This window comes from Bos javanicus, chromosome 23, assembly GCF_032452875.1.
Source record: "Bos javanicus breed banteng chromosome 23, ARS-OSU_banteng_1.0, whole genome shotgun sequence".
In the NCBI taxonomy this organism is placed as follows: Eukaryota; Metazoa; Chordata; class Mammalia; order Artiodactyla; family Bovidae; genus Bos; species Bos javanicus.
Window position 1 is genome coordinate 25,892,999 of NC_083890.1, and position 23,605 is coordinate 25,916,603.

General features: G+C 37.6%; 1 protein-coding gene and 1 long non-coding RNA gene across 2 annotated transcripts; both read left to right on the forward strand.

The window, feature by feature from the left end:
• Positions 1-2,082: 2,082 nt before the first annotated feature.
• LOC133236434 (uncharacterized) lies at positions 2,083-8,495 on the forward strand. Its single transcript, XR_009732888.1, has 3 exons — positions 2,083-2,189; positions 3,836-3,856; positions 8,213-8,495. It is a non-coding gene; the product is annotated as an uncharacterized LOC133236434 (long non-coding RNA).
• Positions 8,496-8,532: 37 nt separating this feature from the next.
• On the forward strand, positions 8,533-15,863 carry LOC133236433 (butyrophilin subfamily 1 member A1-like). Its single transcript, XM_061398457.1, has 5 exons — positions 8,533-9,569; positions 9,922-9,948; positions 10,638-10,664; positions 13,599-13,625; positions 13,821-15,863. The coding sequence occupies exons 1-5, from the start codon at positions 9,473-9,475 to the stop codon at positions 14,366-14,368; spliced, it is 726 nt and encodes a 241-aa protein (XP_061254441.1). The 5' UTR covers positions 8,533-9,472; the 3' UTR covers positions 14,369-15,863.
• The last annotated feature ends 7,742 nt before the right edge of the window (positions 15,864-23,605 follow it).

The window sequence follows — 23,605 nt, forward strand, 5'->3', positions numbered from 1 at the left end:
GTAGCCCACCATGCTCTTGTGTCCAAGGGATTTTCCAGGCAAGAATACTGGGGTGGGCTTCCATTTCCTCCTCCAGGAGATCTTCCTGACCCAGGAATCTAACGTGTGTTTCCTGTGTCTCCTGCACTGGCGGCAGATTCTTTACTAAGGAGTCATTTGGGCTTCCCTGGTGGTTCAGCTGGTAAAGAATCCCACATGGAATGTTGGATACCTGGGTTCAATCCCTGGGTTGGGAAGATCCCGTGGAAAAGGGAAAGGCTACCCACTCCAGTATTCTGGCCTGGAGAATTCCGTAGACTGTGTAGTTCTTGGGGTCGCAAAGAGTCAGACATGACTGAGTGACTTTCATCAGCACCACCAGCATCTGGGAAGCTTTGTCTTTACCCATTGGCATTTCTGGATTATTGGTTTCTCCAGCACCCACTCAGGGATACATTAGGAGAGGGGAAAAAAAAAAGATGGTGGTAGAGAGAGCTCACTATATATGTCATTGCTGACATCTTTTAGAGTCTCTTTGTATTTGTTATATATATGTAGTGCTTGGGGCTTCAATTATTAGCAGCATAGGGATAGGTGTCTATTCCATTATTTCCCAGAACTAGATAGTCCCCTGGTTGCTTAATTGACTGATGATATTTTTCTGATATCTTCAATTACTTGAAAAAACGTGCTCACCAAAGCACTAATAGATTTGAGTTTATTTTCTCAGTCTGGACACATTTCTTTAGCTTCTTCAATCAAACATAATTAATCTCACTTACCATTGGTTACAGAGAAAGCAATGGCAACCCACTCCAGTACTCTTGCCTGGGAAATCCCATGGACGGAGGAGCCTGGTAGGCTACAGTCCATGGGGTCGCAAAGAGTCAGACATGACTGAATGATTTCACTTTCACTTTTCACTTTCATGCATTGGGGAAGGAAATGGCAACCTACTCCAGTGTTCTTGCCTGGAGAACCCCGGGACGGGAAGCCTGGTGGGCTGCCGTCTATGGGTTTGCACAGTCAGACACGACTGACGTGACTTAGCAGCAGCAGCACCATTGGTTAGTGGCATCTCTTACTTGACTAAGAAATGAGTTATAAAACTTTCTTTGGTGCAGCCTTATTTTCATTTTATATTTTCATGAAAAAAATCTTTTCTATAATGAGATATTTAATTTTTAATTTTATAATTTTTTTTATGGTTGCTTTACCATAATTTGAAAATATTGTAATGGGTGCTAGTCTGGCAATGCCAGTGCATATTGCTATCTTTTAACAAAGCTACAGTATTGTTGCATAATAAATACATGTAATTCAATAATAAGACAATGCATACCCTAATGTATCTCAAAATGTTTTATTCAAATTCTACTTTTCCCCCCTCTTTTACTTGTTTTGACATGTTTAGTGTTACTTGGCAATAAAGCAAAGCTATAAAGTAAAATTTTGCAATGCTGTGACAGTCCAGCCACTTAAAATAATAGGGAGTTATAACTGTCACTGCATTTCAGTCTTGATGAAACTATTCATTTGTTATTATAGTGAAAAAAACCAGTTATAAACCACATGTATATGAATAAGCATGCTGAGTTCAATGGAATGACAATAAAATTTGAGTTTTTAACTTTGTGTCACAAATACTATTTATTTTCCCATTGATGTAGCAATGTGAAATTCACTCTGACATCACAAATCTTCCAAAAATATATGTCAGATTTGATTTGGCCTGTAGGCCATTGTCAGGCAATGCCTGACCTAGATCATGTTAAACTTCATAGGATATAGGAAAATCATGAGGGCATATCTAGAATTTGGCAGAGAGTCCCTCATTTATTGTAAAGGGTCCACACTCAGCAATCCTTTACAACCCATGGGAGAAGCATCTTGCCAACCCTTGGCCTACCCTGAGATATTCAATTCCACATTGTTTTCTGAGTGGTTGCTGCTATCCATTCCACTCCAAGTCTGTCTACGAAGGTTGAAACTTGGTCATAGACTTACAGGTTACTTGAAGTGTGGAATTAAAGTGTGGAATTGAACAATAGGATTGGTCTGGATACTAATAAGAAAATTCTCTGGTGTACCTTTTTCAGAATTTCCCCCCAGAGTAAATGACATAGACACTTTCCCTGGAATTCAACTCCTCTACCTCTTAGTGACGTTCTTTATTATTGGAGTATCCTGGAGGGAATATCACAAAAATGGTAAGTTACTAAATACTTAAATAATTAAAGTCATGATATCTTAAGGGAACTGTCCAGTATCTAACAGACTTTGACATGGCTTCCAAATGGTGATGATAATAGAGATGAGCAGAATCTGAACTTCCCTTTATAGGAGCTGAACTGGAGGCAAGAGCAGGAATAGTCTCACTCCACTGTGTACTTTTGATGGGAACTCATTCATTTAGTTTGGACAACACTATTTAAGAATGATTTTGACAAATTTCAATTCATCAAGTGTACTATTCATCCAAACTACAAAGTTTCTGAAAACATTTCTTTTAAATTAACAGAATAAATAAATAGTTGACTTTTGTCAACTATTTTGATAACTTTTCATTGAGAGTAGATTCTCTCTTTCAGTCTCTCAGTTTCTCTCTTTCTCTCCAGAGTTGTTTTGATTGTTATCATTAGAAATACCTGCTTGAAGCTGTAAAGAGTCATATTTGAGCTCTATCTATCAGGAAATATTTTAATGATGATGTTTTTTTCATTATCAGATATATCTGCAAAAATGTTATGAATTGACTACCACTGATATAATTTTGTTGAAATATTTATTTATTTAATTTTTTTCCTTTTGCTGTGCTAGGTCTTTGTTGCTGTACACCAGCTTTCTCTAGCGGGATGAGTAGGGGCTACTGTTTGTTGTGGTGTACAAGCTTCTCATTGCAGTGGCTTTTCTCGTCGTAGAGTACAGGCTCTAGGCAGATGGATTACAGCATGTGGGCTCTAAAATAGTTTCCGGCACATGAGCTCTAAGCACTGATTCAGTAGTTGTGGTGCATAGGCTTAGTTGTTCTGTGGCATGAGGGATCTTCCAGGATCAGGGATCAAATCCACGTCCCCAGCACTGGCAGATGGATTCTTAACCTCTGAAACACCAGGGAAGTCCTTGTTGAAATCTTCATTGTCATATATAGGAATTATTTTTCTTATATTAGAGAGTAGATTCCTAAATCCAGTGGAGGATTGCATTATAATATGTAAAGAAAAAATCCTATATTCTCAATCAAGATTTGCAGGGTAATGTTAAGAAAATTTTACCACAGGGTTTTCACAATTTTTAAAGTTGCTTTTAGAAAAAAAAAAAAAAAGCAACTCCTTAGAAAATAAAATATGCAATATTATACAAATTCAAAACTTCTGAATATGCAGAAATATTCAAGGAAATACACAGATTTTTTTTTTCTGTATAGATTCTTAGCAGTAGAAATCAATGAATATTATTGAATGACATCCCATGAAAATATTTTATTCTAAAAACTAGCACACTGGCTTTAAATAAAATCAAGATAAAATCTTAAATCAAATCAAGATAAAATTTTTAAAAACTCAATTTAAGTTAATATAGTCATCACAACAGAAAAATGGATATTGGCACAAAATAGGATGCAAAATTTCACCAAATATCTTTTAAAATTCCTAATAATAAACTAAAGCAATCAATATAGTACTAGAATCTGTTTAATGAGGAACTCTAAAGGAATTTGTGCAAGCTTAAAGGAAATGACCCCAGAGGGATTAATAAAGAGCAAGGGAAGGATTTGGTGGATAGAAATAAGGTGAAGAGTTTGTCTTTATCTGTTTTTATTCTGAAAATTAAAAATCCCCCCCCCTTTTTTTAGAAAACATGAAGAAAGAAAAAGGTATGTTATCTTCATCCATATACAAAGATTTGACTAATAACCTAATTGATTCTAATTCTTAATTCATTTGTAAGTTGTATCAATTTATTGGAAATAAATGAGCTTATCTAATCTTTTATTAAGAGAAAGAAGTAAAAGGACAATTTATCTCCTCCCAAATGGAAAATAAATAATTGAAGAAAAATCAGACCTGATTTATATAAAAGCTATGTTCTTGGTACATTGGCATTGTGTAAAATAGAATTTTGTCCATAAAAGAATTACTATTCATTTCTCTGTAATTTTATTTGTGAATTTTTAATTTGTTAATTACCTCAATTTTTTAGTATCAATACTTATCTTACTTGTTTTTCAGAGAAAATAAAAAAACGGTGAGTTTCAAGTTTTGATCCACTTAAAAGATATCCTTGCAGCAAACATCATAGTATTAGATAATAACAAGGAAAAGTTTCCAGTATTTTGATATTACACAAAATGAAAGTTTTCCCCTGCAAACCAATCTATTTGAAACTCTGTCCTGTTTGCAATTTGCTTCAATATAATCTGTAGTAAATTTGTTTCAATTTGGTTTTGCCTATTGTTCAAATTTTGTCTAATATGTTTTCAGAGACAATGAAGGAAGAAAAGAAGTCAGAACAAGGTGGGTCTTTTATCTTCAGACAAATATACATTACATAACTAGAGCAATGTCAGCCCTTGACTCTATGAGAGCAACTCGATGCTAAGTCGCTTCAATCGTGTCTGACTCTGTGCGACCACATAGACGGCCTTCTACCAGGCTCCTCTGTCTCTGGGATTCTCCAGGCAAGAACACTGGAGTGGGTTGCCATTTCCTTCTCCAATGCATGAAAGTGAAAAGTGAAAGTGAAGTCGCTCAGTCGTGTCCGACTTGTAGCAACTTCATGGACTGCAGCCTACCAGGCTCCTCCATCCATGGGATTTTCCAGGCAAGAGTACTGGAGTGGGGTGCCATTGCCTTCTCCATGAGAGCAACTTTATCTATGAGTATTTTTGCACTGTTAGAACCAACGGCTTTGTCCGTGAGTAAATGAATTGATTTGACCTTCTGTTATTTAATTTTTGGATTGCTTCTATTGATGTATTTTTTACTTTTATTGAGGTAAAATTCATCTAATGTCAAGTTAACCACTGAAGTGTGCAATTCAGTGGCGTTTGATACATTCATGATACTATCACTTCCATCTAGTTCCAAAATAATTTTACCACCTTAAAAGTAAACTTCACACTCATTAAGAAGTCACTTCTCATTCCCCCACTTCTTAGTCTTGGCAGCCACTGATCTGCTTTCTGTCCCTGATCCCATATGCGTGCAATTATACTCTCTGCCACATTTTTTGTGTTTGCCTTTGTTCACTTGCATAAAGTTTCTGAGGTTCATTTATGTTGTTGCATGTGTCAGTACTTCATTCCTTTTTAAGGCCCAGTTCATTGTCTAGGTATACCACATTTTGTTTATCCATAAATTGTTGATGGACATTTGGCCTTTTTATGCTTGTTTGATTATTGTGAATGGTATTGCTTTCGATTGCTACATTTTTCTTTAAATGCCTGTTTTCAGTTGTAGGGGTGTATACTTAGCAATTACTGGGTCATATGGCATACTTTGTTTAGTTTATTGAAAATCTGCCAAACTGTTTCCTATAAAGATGGCACCATTTTACATTACAATCAGCGATGTATTAGAGTTCCAGTGTGTCTTCTATCTCAATAACACTTGTTACTTTTTATTTTTGAAAATTATAGTGATGGTAGTGCCTATAAAGTGGTATCTCATTAAGGTTTTGATTTGTATCTCCCAATGGACAAAAGAAATTGAATATCTTTTCATATGCCAGTTAGTCAGCTGTACATCTTCCTTGGAGAAATGTCTATTCAAGACCTTTGCTCATTTTTTTTTAAAAGACCTTTGCTCATTTTAAAACTGGATTCTTTTTTTTTTTTCCCATCACTGAGCAGTCAGAACTTTATTTTCTTTATATATATATTTGATCCTAGGCCCTTAAAATATGTAATTTGCAAATATTTTCTCCCATTCTATACCTTGTCTCTTCACTATTCAATCTTTTGATGAACAGAAGTTTTCAAAGTTTTAAAACATCAACTCCAATTTATCTGTTGTTCTTTCTTGTGTTCCTTTTGCATTGGTATCATTTCTAAGAATTCATTCTCAAACCCAAGGTTATGATAATGTAACTTTATGTTTTCTTTTTTTTATGGTTTTAAGCACTTGGCATTTAGATTTGTTTCATTTGGAGTACATAATATGAATGTAGTAAAATATAATATAGTAAATAAAAGAGTTAATAATAAAATATAGTAAATAAAAGAATTAATAGTTGGAGGTTTTTGATTATGTTAAATGACTAATTTGATTTTCACTACTGTGGTTGAAATAGGAAATATGAAGTGTTTAACTTTTTGAGTGTCTGACAAACTCTTTACATAGTCTTGCTATGTATCACACAATATTACATAGTACTGCATGGTATTTGAGGGTGCTACTTTATCTAAGGCTTCATTCTTTTACTGAAAGTCTCTTTGTCTAATAATAAAACACACAGGCAAGTGCACATCCCATTTTTTCCGTTTTGACACATATTAGGTTCAATTATGGATCATTGGAGTAGGTTGGTTAAAAATAACTAACAGTTTTTATATGCTTATATCTTTTTACCAGAGAGACCTGTTATTGGAAGAATTATATTACAATGAGGGGCTTCCCTGATAGCTCAGTTGGTAAAGAATTCACCTGCAATGCAGGAGACCCCAGTTTGATTCCTAGGTGGGGAAGATGCCCTGGAGAAGGGATAGGTTACCCACTCCAGTATTCTTGGGCTTCTCTTATGGCTCAGCTGGTAAAGAATCCACCTGCACTGCTGGAGACCTGGGTTCAATCCCTGGACTGGGAAGATCATCTGGAGAAGGGAAAGGCTACTGACTCCAGTATTCTGGCCTGGAGAATTACATGGACTGTATAGGCCATGGGATCACAAAGAGTTGGACGCGACTGAGAGACTTCCACTCACTCATATTACAATGAAAGTCAAAGCAAACGATAATAAATAGAGAGGGACCAAAACAGTGTTAAATTTTATAGAAATATGCAGACAAAGCAGTGTTAAATTTATGGAAAATGGATATTATTTGTATGTAGTAAATAGGATCATAAAACAGAAGAGGAAGTCCAACTCCCATAAAAACCTTTAACAATTTCTTGACATATCAATGTCAAAGGTAATGAAGAATTAAAGTGCATTGTGGAGTTGAAAATAGGGTGTATATGGAAACAAGATTTATGATTCTTTTCCAGTATGAATTTTTCTGCCATATAGTTTTAATAATCTAAGAACTTGGTCATCAAAGTAACAAAAGATAACTAATACTTCACTTTTATGAAAAGGGAATTTCTCTAAAGAAAAAATTTTCTTAACTGTTACTTAGATAGTTTTAAAAATAATGGCTAGCTCTACCTCTTATAATCCTAGGGAGAGTTTCACCTTTTAAAAAAGCTATTTTCAGGGATGGAGGATGTCCAGTTTTCTTTTAAATGGCATTACTTTTAAAAGTGAATTCATTACTAAATCTCATCCATCATTTGACATACTCTTCAACAAGAAGATGAAAGACTGCTTTTAAAAATGATGCTGAAATGCCCAGAGATAATACAGAAAACAGAACAGATATTTGTATTGGGTAAAATAGTTATTTATGATGTCAGACAAATGTTGGATAAAGCTCTGACTCTGAAATAAGCAACTGTGGGGAATTCAGCAAGTAATGTATCTTTGCTCTAACTTCACTTTACCGCTCTGCGTATGTGTAATTACTTATCTGGAGCACTTCTGATGACCAAATGTAATGCTACCTCTAAAACAAGTATCATAGAGTCTAGTACTGGGAAAGTACTTCAGTAAAAGTCAATTGTCGTAACGGTGATGATGATGGTGATGATAACAGTATTGTTACCATATCATTAAAAGGACTTTGGGAAATCATTTTGTGGGATTTTAAGTTCAGTCATAATAAATTAAAATTTCTTTTTCTACTTCATCATTTGGTAAAGAGCAATGTGACCCCTGTATATTTACAGAACAACACCTAGAAAATAAATATGTTTCTTCACTGAAGTGGGTAATCTATTATATATAAAACAGGTGAAGAGATTTTGGAAGGTTTTTGTGTTTGCTTCCATTTCTTAGTGATTTTTATATTACTTCTTACTTTTCAGATCAACTTAGGAAAGAATTTGGTAAACTTTAATGATTATTTACAAAACGTGATCTTTCTGTTAAATGTTTCATAAGAATTCTTATGTTACTTTTTTGTTTTTTTCAGATCAACCTAGGAAAGAAGATGGTAAACTTTAATGACTCTTTACAAAATATAATCTTCTTATTAGCTGTTTCTTAAAAATTCTTATATGATTATTTTTATTTTTTTCAGATCAACTTAGGAAAGAAAATGGTAAACTTCAATGACTCTTTACAAAATATGATCTTCCTATTAGCTCTTTAATAAGAATTCTTTTTTAATTAATTTATTTTAATTGGAGGCTAATTATTTTACAATATTGTGGTGATTTATATATTACTTTTTATTTTTTCAGATCAACTCAGGATAGAAATGGTAAACTTTAATAGCAATTTATAAGATATGATCTTTCTATAGTGATTTTTCTTACATCTTCTCTTTTTCAATCCTCCTACTTCCTATGTATAATTTTCTCTTTTGTGAATTTTATTCATTCTTACTATATTACTAACTTCTATTACCCGTTTCTGTTTGTTCTGCTTTCATCAGCTAACTCACTTTTCCTATTCACTGTTCTCTTTATCTGATGTATTGTTATATTTTGATTGTCTCCATGATGCTAACAGTAACTCCTTCTCATGCCTCTGAAATGAATGAAATTCTAATGAGAATATATTTGAAAAAACTCTCGTGGTGCTTACTATGCCCTTGATCTGATTCTAAGAAAAATTCAAAACCTCTTCTATGCAGGACCCTGTTGAAAAAGTACAATAAATTCTTCCTTTTAGAGAATGCCACTGTTCTCTGTCTTGTGATTGAAGACTCAGCAGGCTGGACCAGGAGTGAACGTTTATAGGGATACAGAAGGGATAGGGACAGGGAGACATAGGGATACAGCATCTTCACTTCACATTTAAACAGAGCTGAGTTCAAATTATTGATCTGTCCATTAACCAACAGAAATTTCTTCATGCTACTTACCCCTTTGATTCTCAGATTTTTCTTTTGTGAACAGAGGAGCACTATTTCACAATTAGTTTTCTAGTATTAATTAATTACATAAAGCACTTAGCAAATATTTGTCATTGGAAACATTGAATAAATTGTAGTTTCCATTGCACAGATGATTTATAGCATGACAGCATTGCATGTGATGATTATCATGACTAAAAGGATACCTTCATGGAGGAATTGGATAATTTCCCTCTTGAATTTTAACTGTAAACTTATTTATCTATATTAACATGTAATATGTTTTCTTATTTTCTTTCTTTTTTGAAACAAGTGTTGGAGAAAACTGAGGGTTTTTTTTAAAAACCTTAATGAGCTAATTTAAGTCATTGTATGTCATCCTTCCAAGCAACTTTAGGTGTTTGTTTCACTGGAACATTAAAATGCGTTTTTCACTTTTGTTTTTCAGGAAAATTGCAAAATGAAATTGGTAATTGTATTCTAGTAGTCAAATATTTGCAAGATTGTCCTCTGCTGGTAACACCTTGCTTTCCTTTATTCTTCCCCCTTAACTCCTTATTTCGTGTATCTTTTGCATTCCCCTACTGCCTGTACATATTGCAGCTATCATGCTAGGAATAATTTATCTGCTTGCTTTGATTTAACACTTAAAATCATGTGATTCAACGTTTTATTCATAAAAAACAATTTCAGAAGAGAGCAATGGCTTGACTAATAATAGTAATAATTAAGATAAACCCCTCAGTAAAAAGCATATCATTTTTTCTTTGTCTTCTTCATCTCTTTGAGAGTCCCTGTCTTACATGTACATCTCCTTTCAGATGAGAGGAAAGCTCAATTTCAGAATGGTAAGTAACTCAGAAGTTCGTTCACTGGATAGAATTCCACAGATAATCAAATACCTAACTCTTCTCTAAACCTCCTTCCCCAAAGAGTCAGGCATAATATACCCTTGTATGTGCTCACCATAGAAGCATGAATGGAAGAGAGTCTGTAAAAATGAATTAACTCATTTTCTTTTTTAATTGATGATATCTTTTCCTTGAGATGAAAAAAAAAAGTAATTTTGATGGATATTTCTAAAGCTTTCCTTCCTTTCTCTCCATCCCCTTACTACTCCTTTCTTTACTGTTTCCGTCTTTGTCTTACTCTTTTAGTTCTTTATCCTTTCACGTCTGTTCTTCATGTTTCTCCCTTCCTTCCTCCTCCCCTCATTCCTTCCAGTTTGTCTATTATTCTTTCTTTCCATCTTCATTTCCTAAACTACCTACCTTTCTTTCCATCACTTCTTTATTTTCTTTCTTTTTTTCCTTCTCTTGCTTCTAGCTTGATTTTCCTTCTAACTTTATATATTTTTCCCACTCACAGGCCAAACCATTCTAAAGTTAAAGGCATGGTCACAGTATTGTGAGGAAGCAAAGGGATGGAGAGGTAAATAAGCCACTGAATACTTAGAGAATGCCAGTGACGAGAGAGGAAAAGCTATGAGAAGGACCAGGAAAGGGGAATAATAGTATCTCATTTTGCTCACTTTCAGGCTGGCAGAAGACATCATTGTACCCTGGTAAGTGCATGGCCCTGAAGAAGATGATTCTAAGATACAGAATTAAGCTCCTAAAGTCTATGCAGTATTGTACTGCTAACAGAAAAAAGTACAGAACACAACTTCTTTTCCTTAGCAAACATAGCAAGAACAATAATTTTTAAAGCATTTTTTCTTTTCATCTTTTTCTCACATGCATCTTACAAGTTGATTAAAGCAGAAATTAAAAATGACAGTAAAATATAATTTTCTCTTTTGCGGTTTTTATTATTCTTACTATATTACATCTTCAGTTATCCTTGTATAACAAGATTATTCAATTTTTTATCTATTTTTTTCTACTGAAAATTTTATATTTTTAGCTATTATCATTAGGTCTATAACACATTTTGAGTTAGTTGTTTTGAGTGGGTAGAGAGAAAGATCTAAATGTATTTTTTTTTTTTTTTTGTATGTGGATATCCAACTGTGTTAACACCAACTCTTGAAAATAGTATACTTTTCCTCATTGAGTTGCATTGGTAACTTTTGAAAAGACATCACTTGATCATAAATTGACTTCTAGATCCAAAATTCTGTTCTGTTGCTCTAATTTAGTTTATTCTTCTCCTTTTAGTCCATTTGGGGAGAAGCTTAGGTTACTGGTTTAAAATAATACTGTTTCTGCTTCAAACATTTAAAGCTCTAAGTTTCCCTCTAGGCAATACTTTTAGCTGCATTCAATAGTTTGGTAGGTAGTGATTTCATTTTTATTCAATTCCAAATATTTTCAAAATTTTCTTTTTGATTCACAGATTATTTATAAATATATTGATTAATACCCAGATGTTCTGTGTATCTAAAATTTGCTTCTTTTTTATTACTAACTTAATTTTATTTTAAAAAGAGATCATCCTTTTATTGTCATTCTTCAATTAAACAGTTTTAAATATTTTTTCATGAATGACTCATATATGTCTCAATATAAAGTGATCATTTTTCACAATTTCTCGAGTCTCAGTTGTTGCCTTGGGGAAGAACATTTGCTTAGTTATTTACTCAGCCCTTCCAGAAATATTCTTCATGTTGATAGGTTTCTCATACATTTTCTTTCAGTTAGTTTCATGTGTCAATCATTGTTGGAAAAATACAACTATAGACTTATTTGCCAATCTCATTTTTTTTCTAAGGTCCCCCGTTATGTTTGCTCACTTGAAGGTCCCTGGTAAAGCTGTAAAAAGTCCATCATCTTGATTTCTGCTCACTCTTAATTTTCCTAAAAGACTCTACTTCATAAATAAATTGCACTATTCCCTTGTGCTGAGTGCACTTTTAATTTCATCTCTTATTTTAGGTGGCCTACAAAAGTGATGGCCATACTTGTTCTGTAAAGGCCAAGACTGTAAATATTGTAAGGTTGATGGGTTACATGGTCTCTGTCACAATTACTCAACTGTGCCCTTTTAGCACAAAAGCAGCCACAGACAATACATAATTAGTATGGCTGTGTTGAGAAGGAAATGGCAACCCAGTCCAGTATTCTTGCCTGGAGAATCCCATGGATAAAGGAGCCTGGTGGGCTGTAGTCCATGGGATCGCAAACACTCGGACACAACTCAGCAACTGAACACACACATGCACACACACAGCTGTGTTACAATAAAACTGTATTTAAACGAACATGGGATGGGCCGGATTTGGCTCCCAGGCCATACATAGTTTGTTCACTCTTGGCTAGATAGTCACCTTTTAACTTTGAAAATTTACCCATTTTGGAAGCTTTACATTTATTTTGATTTATGAGTGAAAAAAGGTGAATAATTATTATTAAATGAATAGTTTTTTTTTAATAGGATGTTAGTAACAGACCCAGTGAATACCCTCTTCAAATTAGCTCCTTTAGTCCTGTGTAGTGCATAAGGTATGTTTCCTAAATACTCATAGGAAACTGTCTTAGCAACTGTTTTGTCTCCTCTTATCATGGATATCCTGGGCTTCCCAGGTGGTGCTAGTGTTAAAGGACCCACTTGTCAATGCAGGAGACATAAGAAACACAGGTTCAATCCCTGGGTTGGGAAGATCTCCTGGAGGAGGGCATGGAAACCCATTCCAGTGCTCTTGCTTGGTGAATCCCATGAACAGAGGAGTCCGGTGGGCTACAGTCCATAGAGTTGCAGAGAGCTGGACATGACTGAAGCAACTCAACACACACGCGTATCATGGATGTCTCTACATGCAGTCGGTTTCACCTTTTTTTGTCACTCCTATTACCTAAGCATTAAACCAAGACCACACATTTTTAAAGTGTTGGTTACAGTATTTTGCTTTCACTTTACAATAGCAATTTCTGCAACAAGCAGTGTAATTAGCTTTGATTTTTTTTTTAAAGCAATTCCTATTATCTCCACAGTTTAACCACACTCATATAAATTATATCATCTTGGTCAGTGGCTCTCCACAGCAACTCTCTTAAAACAGTAACTCTGAGGACTAGGTGGTTTTTTTTTTTTTTTTCCAGTTTTCTCCATTTTTAGGGCCTCACAGTTCTTGGATTGGGTGGGAAAGTGTACAGTGAGAATGAAAATGAAGAAAAATCACATGAACTGTTTTATTGTCAAATCTAGAAATGATATGGTCCTGTGCTAAGCAGATTTTTTTGTCTATAATTCAGTCACGTAGTCTCAAATAAATTCAATGAAGGTGGTGAAAGGCAAGCATATAATTTAGCTATTTGTTTAAGAAGAGGGTAACTGTTTGTTGGGAATGCCTATAGTCTGCACTATATAAAGAATAATTTAGAGGAATTCATTCTTATAAGAATATTTAATAAGAAAAACAGTGAAAGCTTTAGTTCAAGGATAAGTTATAGAATACTTTTGGATCCTTAGCAAAAGAAGCATTAGAAAGAAGAAATTACCTCTTGTACAAGGAAATTCAGGTACTAGGTATGATAATGACTATTTATTTTCTTTTTAGACTGGAGGAAAGAATTTTTCCAGGCTGGTAAGTGAAATTATTCCCTGATGGCAGAAGAGAGACTACTTCTTACTCTCTCAGGATCAGTCTGAGGATTTATTGAAAGAGGGCAGATGAAAGAGTCCAAGTGGAAATATATGAGTGCCCCACAAGCTCAAAAATATCTCAGGGTAATAATAGCACCCTCTTTTTCAGATATTAAAATGGTTATTGTCTTTTCAGTGGATATTACTCTGGATCCAGCCACCGCCCATCCTTCCCTCTTCTTGTCGGAAGGGAACAGACGTGTAACCTGGGGAGAGAAGTCTCAAGACCTGCCTGAGGACCCACAGAGATTTTATTCTCTTCCCTGTGTGCTGGGTCATCAGGTCATCACCACAGGGACGTGGTACTGGGAAGTAGAGGTCGGGACCCACGGCGCACGGGACCTGGGGATTTGTAGGCCTCATGTAATGAGAAAGGGCAGAGTTTGTATCAAACCTGAGGATGGTTTCTGGGCCCTCAGGTTCTATAAGCAGGAGTACTGGGCACTCACCTCTCCAGAAACAAAACTCACTGTAAAGGTGCACCCGGCCAGAGTGTGTATCTTCCTAGAATATGAGGAGGGAAGCATTTCATTTTATAATATGGTAGATAAATCTCACATTCACACCTTGTCTCAAGGCGCCTTTGGTGGGCCCTTAAAGCCTTTTTTCAGGCTTTGGCCAAGTGAGTCAGAGCCTTTGACCATCTGTCCAGGGCCTGAAGCAGCCCAGAATCCCCTGTACTAGGAGCATCATATAAGCTGCAGGTCAGTGTGGTTTGAAGCATTTGATCATGACGTGAATTCTCCTAGACCAGAAGCAAATTATTTTTTCTTATCTATTTGAATGGTTTTCCTTATTGTTGGGAGTCGTGTTAGGCATTACTGACAAAATGGAGGCATGGCCCCAGCCCCCTTTCCTCATTCCGCAGGCACAGACCCGGGATGCAGGAGTTAGCTCTGTATTCTGACTTGTTTCTTCCTTTCTTCAATTCAGTTGGCTGGAAAGAATGTTAAGGTGCTTATTGTTCTTGAGAGAAGCATAAGAAAGCACAAAGCCTTCTGCAGTTGTGCCCAGAAAATAATCTATAAAATAACCATTGACATTTGTTCAAGGATTTTTGCAAAGAATGTCCCAGGATGAGCACGTAGGCCACAGCTTGAAGCCATGGGAAAGACTGTTATCTGAGACCTGTTTGTGAGGGAAATGTTTCTGGCAAAAGAAGTTTGCTGAGCTTAGGGTTTAGGAATAATTAAGAATAGCTAGAAGCCTTTTTCGGAGAAGGCAATGGCACCCCACTCTGGTACTCTTGCTTGGAAAATCCCATGGACGGAGGAGCCTGTTAGGCTGCAATCCATGGGGTCGCTAAGAGTTGGACATGACTGAGCGACTTCACTTTCACTTTTCACTTTCATGCATTGGAGAAGGAAATGGCAGCCCACTCCAGTGTTCTTGCCTGGAGAATCCCATGGACAGGGGAGCCTGGTGGGCTGCTGTCTATGTGGTCACACAGACTCGGACACAATTGAAGTGACTTAGCATAGCATAGCATAGAAGCCTTTTTAGGAGATAGTGAGCTTAAGATACTAGGGGCAAGCAGGATTTAGAAAGATAAAAAATAAACTGAGAAATGTGGTATGCATGAGTTACAATGTAATCACAAGTAAACATGATTCTGAGAGAATCACTGAAGCAGGAACTTTGTTTGAAGGACAACAAGGAGATAATAAATCTGGGTGAGGGGGAGCTGAAAATGTAAAACTTCTGACCTAATGTTTTTGAAAAAGTATAAAAGAAGATCTGATGCTTGAAATAAACATGTAGTCCCATACCTCGAGTCAGAGGCTCCATCATTTTCCACTGACACTGCTCATCCCTTCAGGCTGATCCCCTGGCTGCTGGAGCTGGACTCTGGCACCTTATCCTTTTTTTTTTTTTTTCCTTCAGAAACAGCTTCCCCACAGCATGGTGCAAAGTAGAAAACTGTGTGTTGCTTGTGGTATGTGTAATGAAAAAAAGATCATAAAATATAATCATATCATCATTCTAAATGTATACAAAGCACTAGAGTATGTGATTGTCCATATAGTGTTGCAATGTCTTTAAGATTACAAATTTAAAATGTCAAAGGTGAAAATGAGGGGAGAATAACTTTTTGTATTGTATTCTTTGGCACCTTTGGGTTTTGTACTGCATGTATAAAGTGAAATGCTGAAAAATAAAACCTTCAAATAAAAAATAATTGAGTTGTTCTCAGTTGTCTAATGTGGTGGCATTCAGAGGGAACCAGATGTTTTCAAGCTTATTCTTAAGCTTCCTCTGTGTGAGCATCTATATTCCATCCTTACACTTTTTACCCTCCCATTCACCCTGAGGTATTGGTTCGTTCCTGCCTTTTCTTGTTACTATGTATAACTTGGGAAGACAGTTTCTTAATGTACATGGAGTATGAATTATATTTTAGAACAATCTTGTGGGTTTTAGCACTTATACAGACTCATGTAGCCACTACTAGATTCAGGATAAAAGATAGTTCCATTACACCAAAAAACTATTTTGTGATAGATTTGTGTAGTCAAACATTTCATTAATACCTAACCTGGAAACAATTGATCAGATTAGTGATTCTGTGTGTTTTGTATTTTACCAGAAGTTCATATAAATAGAACCATTATATTTTGTGTTTTGAGGTTGGCTCCTTTCCCTTGGAATAAAGCTTTTGATATTTAACCATGGTATTAGAGGTATTAATACTTGATTCCTATTTGCTGAGTAGTATTCCAGTGAATTAATGTACAGTAATTTGACCATTTAATCTCTAAAGAATGTTGTTTCCAATTGGGATGACTATAAATTAATGTGGAGTCCTGCCCCAAGGCCACAGAAGCTGAGCACAGCACCAAGGTCATCTCAGAAGCTGACTGAGCCCCATTATAATTGTCAAAACCCCCATGAACACCACCAGTAGGCTTCCTGACCACATATTAGGCAAAAATATACCCACCCTATATCACCCTAATGCCAACTTAGCAGCAGAAATTTTCTTTGTCTTGAAGCTATAAAAATTGGCTGCTGCTGCTGCTAAGTTGCTTCAGTCGTGCCTGACTCTTAGCGACCCCATGGACTAAGCCCACCAGGCTCCTCCATCCATGGGATTTTCCAGGCAAGAGTACTGGAGTGGGGTGCCATTGCCTTCTCCGAAAAACTGGCTACTAACCCACAGAAAAGTGTCGAATTTGCACTGAGAGTGCACCTGAGACACTAGCAGTGACCGCATTATCTCTGCTGTTTGTTCTTAATAAACTCCCTCCTTTTTACAATACTCTATGTCTGGAAATTCTTTGCAAACCCATGGTTCAGACTGCCACAATTAAGATGCTGTAAACATTTATATAAACATTTGTGTGTGAATATTAGTTTTCACTTTTCTATGGTAAACATCTAAAAATGAAATGACTGGGTCATGTGATTAGAGCAGTTACAACTTTATAAGAAACTGCCAAACTCTTTCTAGAGTGGCCGTACCATTCTGCACTCCTACTAGAAATGATTGGGAGTTCCAACTGCCTCATATCCTTACCAGCACCTGGTATTGTTAGTTTTAATTTCTTGTTTCACTATTTATTATTGATATTTAATTCTAACCATTAAAATAAGTATGGGATGTTATTTCATTGTGTTATCATTTGAATCCATCTAATAATAATAATCCTGTGCTTATTTACTCTTTGTGTGCCTTCTGGGCGTCTTTAATCCATTTTACAAACATTATAATAGACTTTATTTTAAAAGCAACTTTAGGTTTACAGAAGAGTTTTGCAGAAAATACAGAAAATTTACCTATATCCCTTATTCCATGAACACTGTTACACCTAGTAACAGCTTGCATTGGTGTGGTACACCCATTATAACTGATAAACCAACATCAACTGGGCTACACCCTCCACCTGTCCATTCTTACTCCCCTCCTTCCAAATCCTTAGCAACCACTGATCTTTTTACTGTCTCTATAGTCTTGCCTTTTTCTGCATGTCATATAGTAGAAATCATATAGTATTGTAGCTTTTTCAGACTGATTTCTTTCACTGAGAGAAATGCATTTGAGTTACCTCCAAGCCTTTTTTGTGGCTTGATAGTGCATTTCTTCTCATTGATGAATATCATCGCTCATGATTCAGATGGTAAAGAATCTGCCTGCAGGAGACCTGAGTTCAATCCCTGAGTTGGGAAGAACCCTGGAGAAAGAAATGACTACCCACTTCAGTATTCTTGCCTGAAGAATTCCCTGGACAGAGGAACCTGGCAGGCTATAGTCCATGGGTCACAAAGAGTCAGACACGACTGAGTGACTATCACTTTCACATTCCATCATCAGTGTGTTTCAGTTTGTTTATCCATTCTCCTGGTGAAGGATATATTGGTTTCTTTCAAAGAATTTTAAGCCATAATAATCATATTAGAAATTTTCTGAAATAGCTAAAGTCAATTTATTTGGCAATGGCTTTACTTTCTGGATGTGAAACCAGCATGTAGGAACTTTCAGTTACCTGGAGAAGACCAAAACAGTACCTCACTTTCTAAGGAGGGAAGATATCAGCTTGATTTTCTAGCTTGAACATGTATGGATTCCATGTCCCAGATGTAGTGGGGCACAATGAGCCCATGAGGGCAGGTCTGGTGGGGAGGATAGTAGTGGGAATACTGTTCTCAACTGGGAATGCATCTTTTACCATATCCCTGCTGGTGTTTTACAGGGAGCAACTGAGATGTAGACTTTTCAAAACCTCCTAATGCAAACAATAATCGGGCAGTTTAGGGCTTTCAATCTCTTCTTATTACTCTCCACTGTCATCCAATTACTATTATCTTTATCTTTCTATGTGTGTCTATATATAGACACACATAGATAGATACAGATAGATATTTTGATATTAGTTTTCCTCTCAGATTTTCTACTAATATTCTTTGATATATTTTCAGTGCTAATATTTCAAAATTTTATATGGCAAAACTGATCACCTGTCTGAATATTTGTTTAACCTCTCTGGAATTTATATAAATCAGTGTAAAGGATGGTGGAAAGAGCATTAAGATTTGAAGATAGTCTACATAGGGACTGAGTGGGCTCCTCTGAGGAGCCCACCTCCCGTGGTCCCCTCCCTTGGACCTTGCCTAGAAACTGAGACGAGCTCCGGGGCAGGACTCTCCACTGGCCTTGCTGGACTGACATCCACCCACCTGCCCACATTGAATCCACTGGTTACAAGGGTGCGTGAAATCCCATTCCCTCGGATCCTCTCTCTCTCACCTCGTTTCCAAGTCCTAGCACTAGGCGGGAGGAATCCCACAGCCCTCAGGCCCTCGGCCTTGTACTCCGTCTGACTTTGAAACAGGGCACGCCCATTTCAAAGCAGACTATTGTTACTCTCTGAGAACGGGCACGCCTTTTCTCTCAGCCCTTTCTCCTCGCTTTCTCTGCTGGTAAGTCGCTTCAGTCGTGTCCAACTCTGTGCGACCCCATAGACGGCAGCCCACCAGGCTTCCTCGTCCCTTAACCTCCCTATTTGGCCGCAATGTGAAATTCTCAATCTCAAAATCTACTCCTCTAGAATGCCTTCTCCAAAACCTAAAAGCTTTGGGCTTCTAAGGGGAGATAAGACCAAAAAGACTTATTTACTATTCTAACACTGTCTGGCTGCAATAAAGACTTCATAACAGATCCAAATGACCAGAAAATGGAACTCTTGATTATAATATTCTACAGGACCTCAATAACTTCTGCCACCGGAAGGGCAAGTGGTTAGAATTCCTTCAGTTCAGTTCAGTCGCTCAGTCGTGTCCGATTCTTTGTGACCCCATGAACTGCAGCACACCAGGCCTCCCTGCCCATCACCAACTCCCAGAGTTCACTCAGACTCATGTCCATTGAGTCAGTGATGCCATCCAGCTATCTCATCCTCTGGTGTCCCCTTCTCCTCCTGCCCCCAATCCCTCCCAGCATCAGAGTCTTTTCCAATGAGTCAACCCTTCGCATGAGGTGGCCAAAGTATTGGAGTTTCAGCTTTAGCATCATTCCTTCCAAAGAAATCCCAGGGCTGATCTCCTTCAGAATGGACTTGTTGGATCTCCTTGCAGTCCAAGGGACTCTCAAGAGTCTTCTCCAACACCACAGTTCAAAAGCATCAATTCTTCGGTGCTCAGCTTTCTTCACAGTCTAACTCTCACATCCATACATGACCACAGGAAAAACCATAGCCTTGACTAGATGGACCTTTGTTGGAAAAGTAATGTCTCTCTTTTCAATTGCTATCTAGGTTGGTCATAACTTTTCTTCCAAGGAATAAGCGTCTTTTAATTTTATGGCTGCAGTCACCATCTGCAGTAATTTTGGAGCCCCCAAAAATAAAGTTTGACACTCTTTCCACTGTTTCCCCATCTATTTCTCATGAAGTGATGGGACCAGATGCCATGATCTTCGTTTTCTGAATGTTGAGATTTAAGCCAACTTTTTCACTCTTCTCTTTCACTTTCATCAAGAGGCTTTTTAGTTCCCCTTCACTTTCTGCCATGAGGGTGGTGTCATCTGCATATCTGAGGTTATTGACATTTCTCCCAGCAATCTTGATTCCAGCTTGTGCTTCTTCCAGCCCAAAATTTCTCATGATGTACTCTGCATAGGAGTTAAATAAGCAGGGTGACAATATACAGCCTTGACATACTCCTTTTCCTATTTGGAACCAGTCTGTTGTTCCATGTCCAGTTCTAATTGTTGCTTCCTGACCTGCATATAGGTTTCTCAAGAGGCAGATCAGGTGGTCTGGTATTCCCATCTCCACAGTTTTTTCCACAGAATTTTCTCCACAGAATTTTCCACAGTTTGTTGTGATCCACACAGCCAAAGGCTTTGGCACAGTCAATAAAGCAGAAATAGATGTTTTTCTGGAGCTCTCTTGCTTTTTTGATGATCCAGCAGATGTTAGCAATTTGATCTCTGGTTCCTCTGCCTTTTCTAAAACCAGCTTGAACATCAGGAAGTTCACGGTTCATGTATTGCTGAAGCCTGGCTTGGAGAATTTTGAGCATTACTTTACTAGCATGTGAGATGAGTGTTATTGTACGGTAGTTTGAGCATTCTTTGGCATTGCCTTTCTTTGGGATTGGAATGCAAACTGACCTTTTCCAGTCCTGTGGCCACTGCTGCGTTTTCCAAATTTGCTGGGATATTGAGTGCAGCACTTTCACAGCATCATCTTTCAGGATTGGAAATAGCTTAACTGGAATTCCATCACCTCCACTAGCTTTGTTCATAGTGATGCTTTCTAAGGCCCACTTGACTTCACATTCCAGGATGTCTGGCTCTAGGTCAGTGATCACACCATCGTGATTATCTTGGTTGTGAAGATCTTTTTTGTACAGTTCTTCGGTGTTTTTTTTGCCACCTCTAAATATCTTCTGCTTGTTAGGTCCATACCATTTCTGTCCTTTATCGAGCTCATCTTTGCATGAAATGTTCCCTTGGTATCTCTAATTTTCTTGAAAAGATCTCTAGTCTTTCCCATTCTGTTGTTTTCCTCTATTTATTTGCATTGATCACTGAGGAGGGCTTTCTTATCTCTTCTTGCTATTCTTTGGAACTCTACATTCAGATGTTTATAACTTTCCTTTTCTCCTTTGCTTTTCACTTCTCTTCTTTTCACAGCTATTTGTAAGCCCTCCTCAGACAGCCATTTTGCTTTTTTGCATTTCTTTGCCATGGATACGGTATTGATCCCTGTCTCCTGTACAATGTCACGAACCTCCATCCATAGTTCATCAAGCACTGTATCTATCAGATCTAGTCCCTTAAATCTATTTCTCACTTTCACTGTATAATCATAAAGGATTTGATTTAGGTCATACCTGAATGGTCTAGTGGTTTTCCCTACTTTCTTCAATTTAAGTCTGAATTTGACAATAAGGAGTTCATGATCTGAGCCACAGTCAGCTCCTGGTCTTGTTTTTGCTGACTCTATAGAGCTTCTCCATCTTTGGCTGCAAAGAATATAATCAGTCTGATTTCGGTGTTGACCATCTGGTGATGTCCATGTGTAGAGTCTTCTCTTGTGTTGTTGGAAGAGGGTGTTTGTTATGACCAGTGCATTTTCTTGGCAAAACTCTGTTCGTCTTTGCCCTGCTTCATTCCGTATTTCAAGGCCAAATATGCCGGTTACTCTGGATGTTTCTTGACTTCCTACTTTTGCATTCCAGTCCCCTATAATGAAAAGGACATCTTTTTTGGGTGTTAGTTCTAAAAGGTCTTGTAGGTCTTCATAGAACCATTCAACACCAGCTTCTTCAGTGTTACTGGTTTGGGCATAGACTTGGATTACTGTGATATTGAATGGTTTGCCTTGGAAACGAACAGAGATCATTCTGTCGATTTTGAGATTACATCCAAGTACTGCATTTCGGACTCTTTTGTTGACCATGATGGCTACTCCATTTCTTCTCAGGGACTCCTGCCCGCAGTAGTAGATATAATGGTCATCTGAATTAAATTCCCCCATTCCAGTCCATTTGTGTTGGCTGATTCCTAGAATGTCGACGTTCACTCTTGCCATCTCCTGTTTGACCACTTTCAATTTGCCTTGATTCACGGACTTGACATTCCAAGTTCCTATGCAATATTACTCTTTACAGCATCTGGCCTTGCTTCTATCACCAGTCACATCCACAACTGGGTATTGTTTTTGCTTTGGCTCCATCCCTTCTTTCTGGAGTTATTTCTCCACTGATCTCTGGTAGCATATTGGGCACCTCCTTGACCTGGGGAGTTCCTCTTTCAGTATCCTATTATTTTGCCTTTTCATACTGTTCATGGGATTCTCAGGGCAAGGATACTGAAGTTGTTTGCCATTCCCTTCTCCAGTGGACCACATTCTGTCAGACCTCTTCACCATGCCCGCCTGTCTTGGGTAGCCCCACAGGGCATGGCTTAGTTTCATTGAGTTAGACAAGGCTGTGGTCCTAGTGTGATTAGATTGACTAGTTTCCTGTGAGCATGGTTTCAGTGTGTCTGGTCTCTGATGCCCTCTTGCAACACCTACCGTCTTATTTGGAGTTCTCTTACATACAGAAACCCAATAAGAATAGAATCCCTTATGTTCAGGCTTTCTTTGCTCTTTGCTCTCAACCCTCTCTCTGTGAATTCTGTTCTACTTCTAAATAGCCCACTCTGGGCCACTTCCTCCTAATACAATGTCTCCTGATCGCTTTTCAGACTTTTCTTCTTCTCCCTTAGACCATTCCGACCACAGCCCACCCCCTATTGCTCCCAGACCCTTTGCAGCCACTTCAGATCCAATTCCACAACCTCCATCTTAGGTCCCCTCCTCCGTCCCTCCTTCTCTAGCGCAGACCTCTGCCACCATGGCAGCTCCCAAACCCCTCCCCAGCCTGTGCCTGAGAAAAGCTCTGAGACCTCAGCCCCACCCTGTACCCTGAGGGTCCTAAGCCTTTACCTCCCTAGATCCCCTCCCCATACCCTGTCCTAAACAACTTTAAAATAGGAAATTTCACCCCAGGACCCTGTTCCTTCCCTTGCCCTACTCCTCCCTTTTTGGGAAGTAGCTGGAGCAGAAGGCATTGTTCGGTTCAAGTCCCATTCTCCCTCACTGATCTATCTCAGGTTGAAAAGCATCTTGGCTCCTTCTCCTCAGACCCTGACCTGTCTTACTGTTGTAGCCCCGTGTTCTGGGAAACAAACTCAGAAGTACAATGCAGATAGTGAACTGCAGTTTATTACACTGGTGGGCCAAAGGCCAAGGACTCCAACCAGTTTTTGTGAAAACCTTATATACTCTAAGTGTATGTGCCCAAACCCACCTCCCCAAATTCCCTGAAACTAGTCTGAACAAAAGAAAAGAAAGATACAATCAAAGTTAACCCGTGATTCATATGCTTTAAGCCTAGGTAGTTAACAGTGGACAGTTATCAATAGGCCTG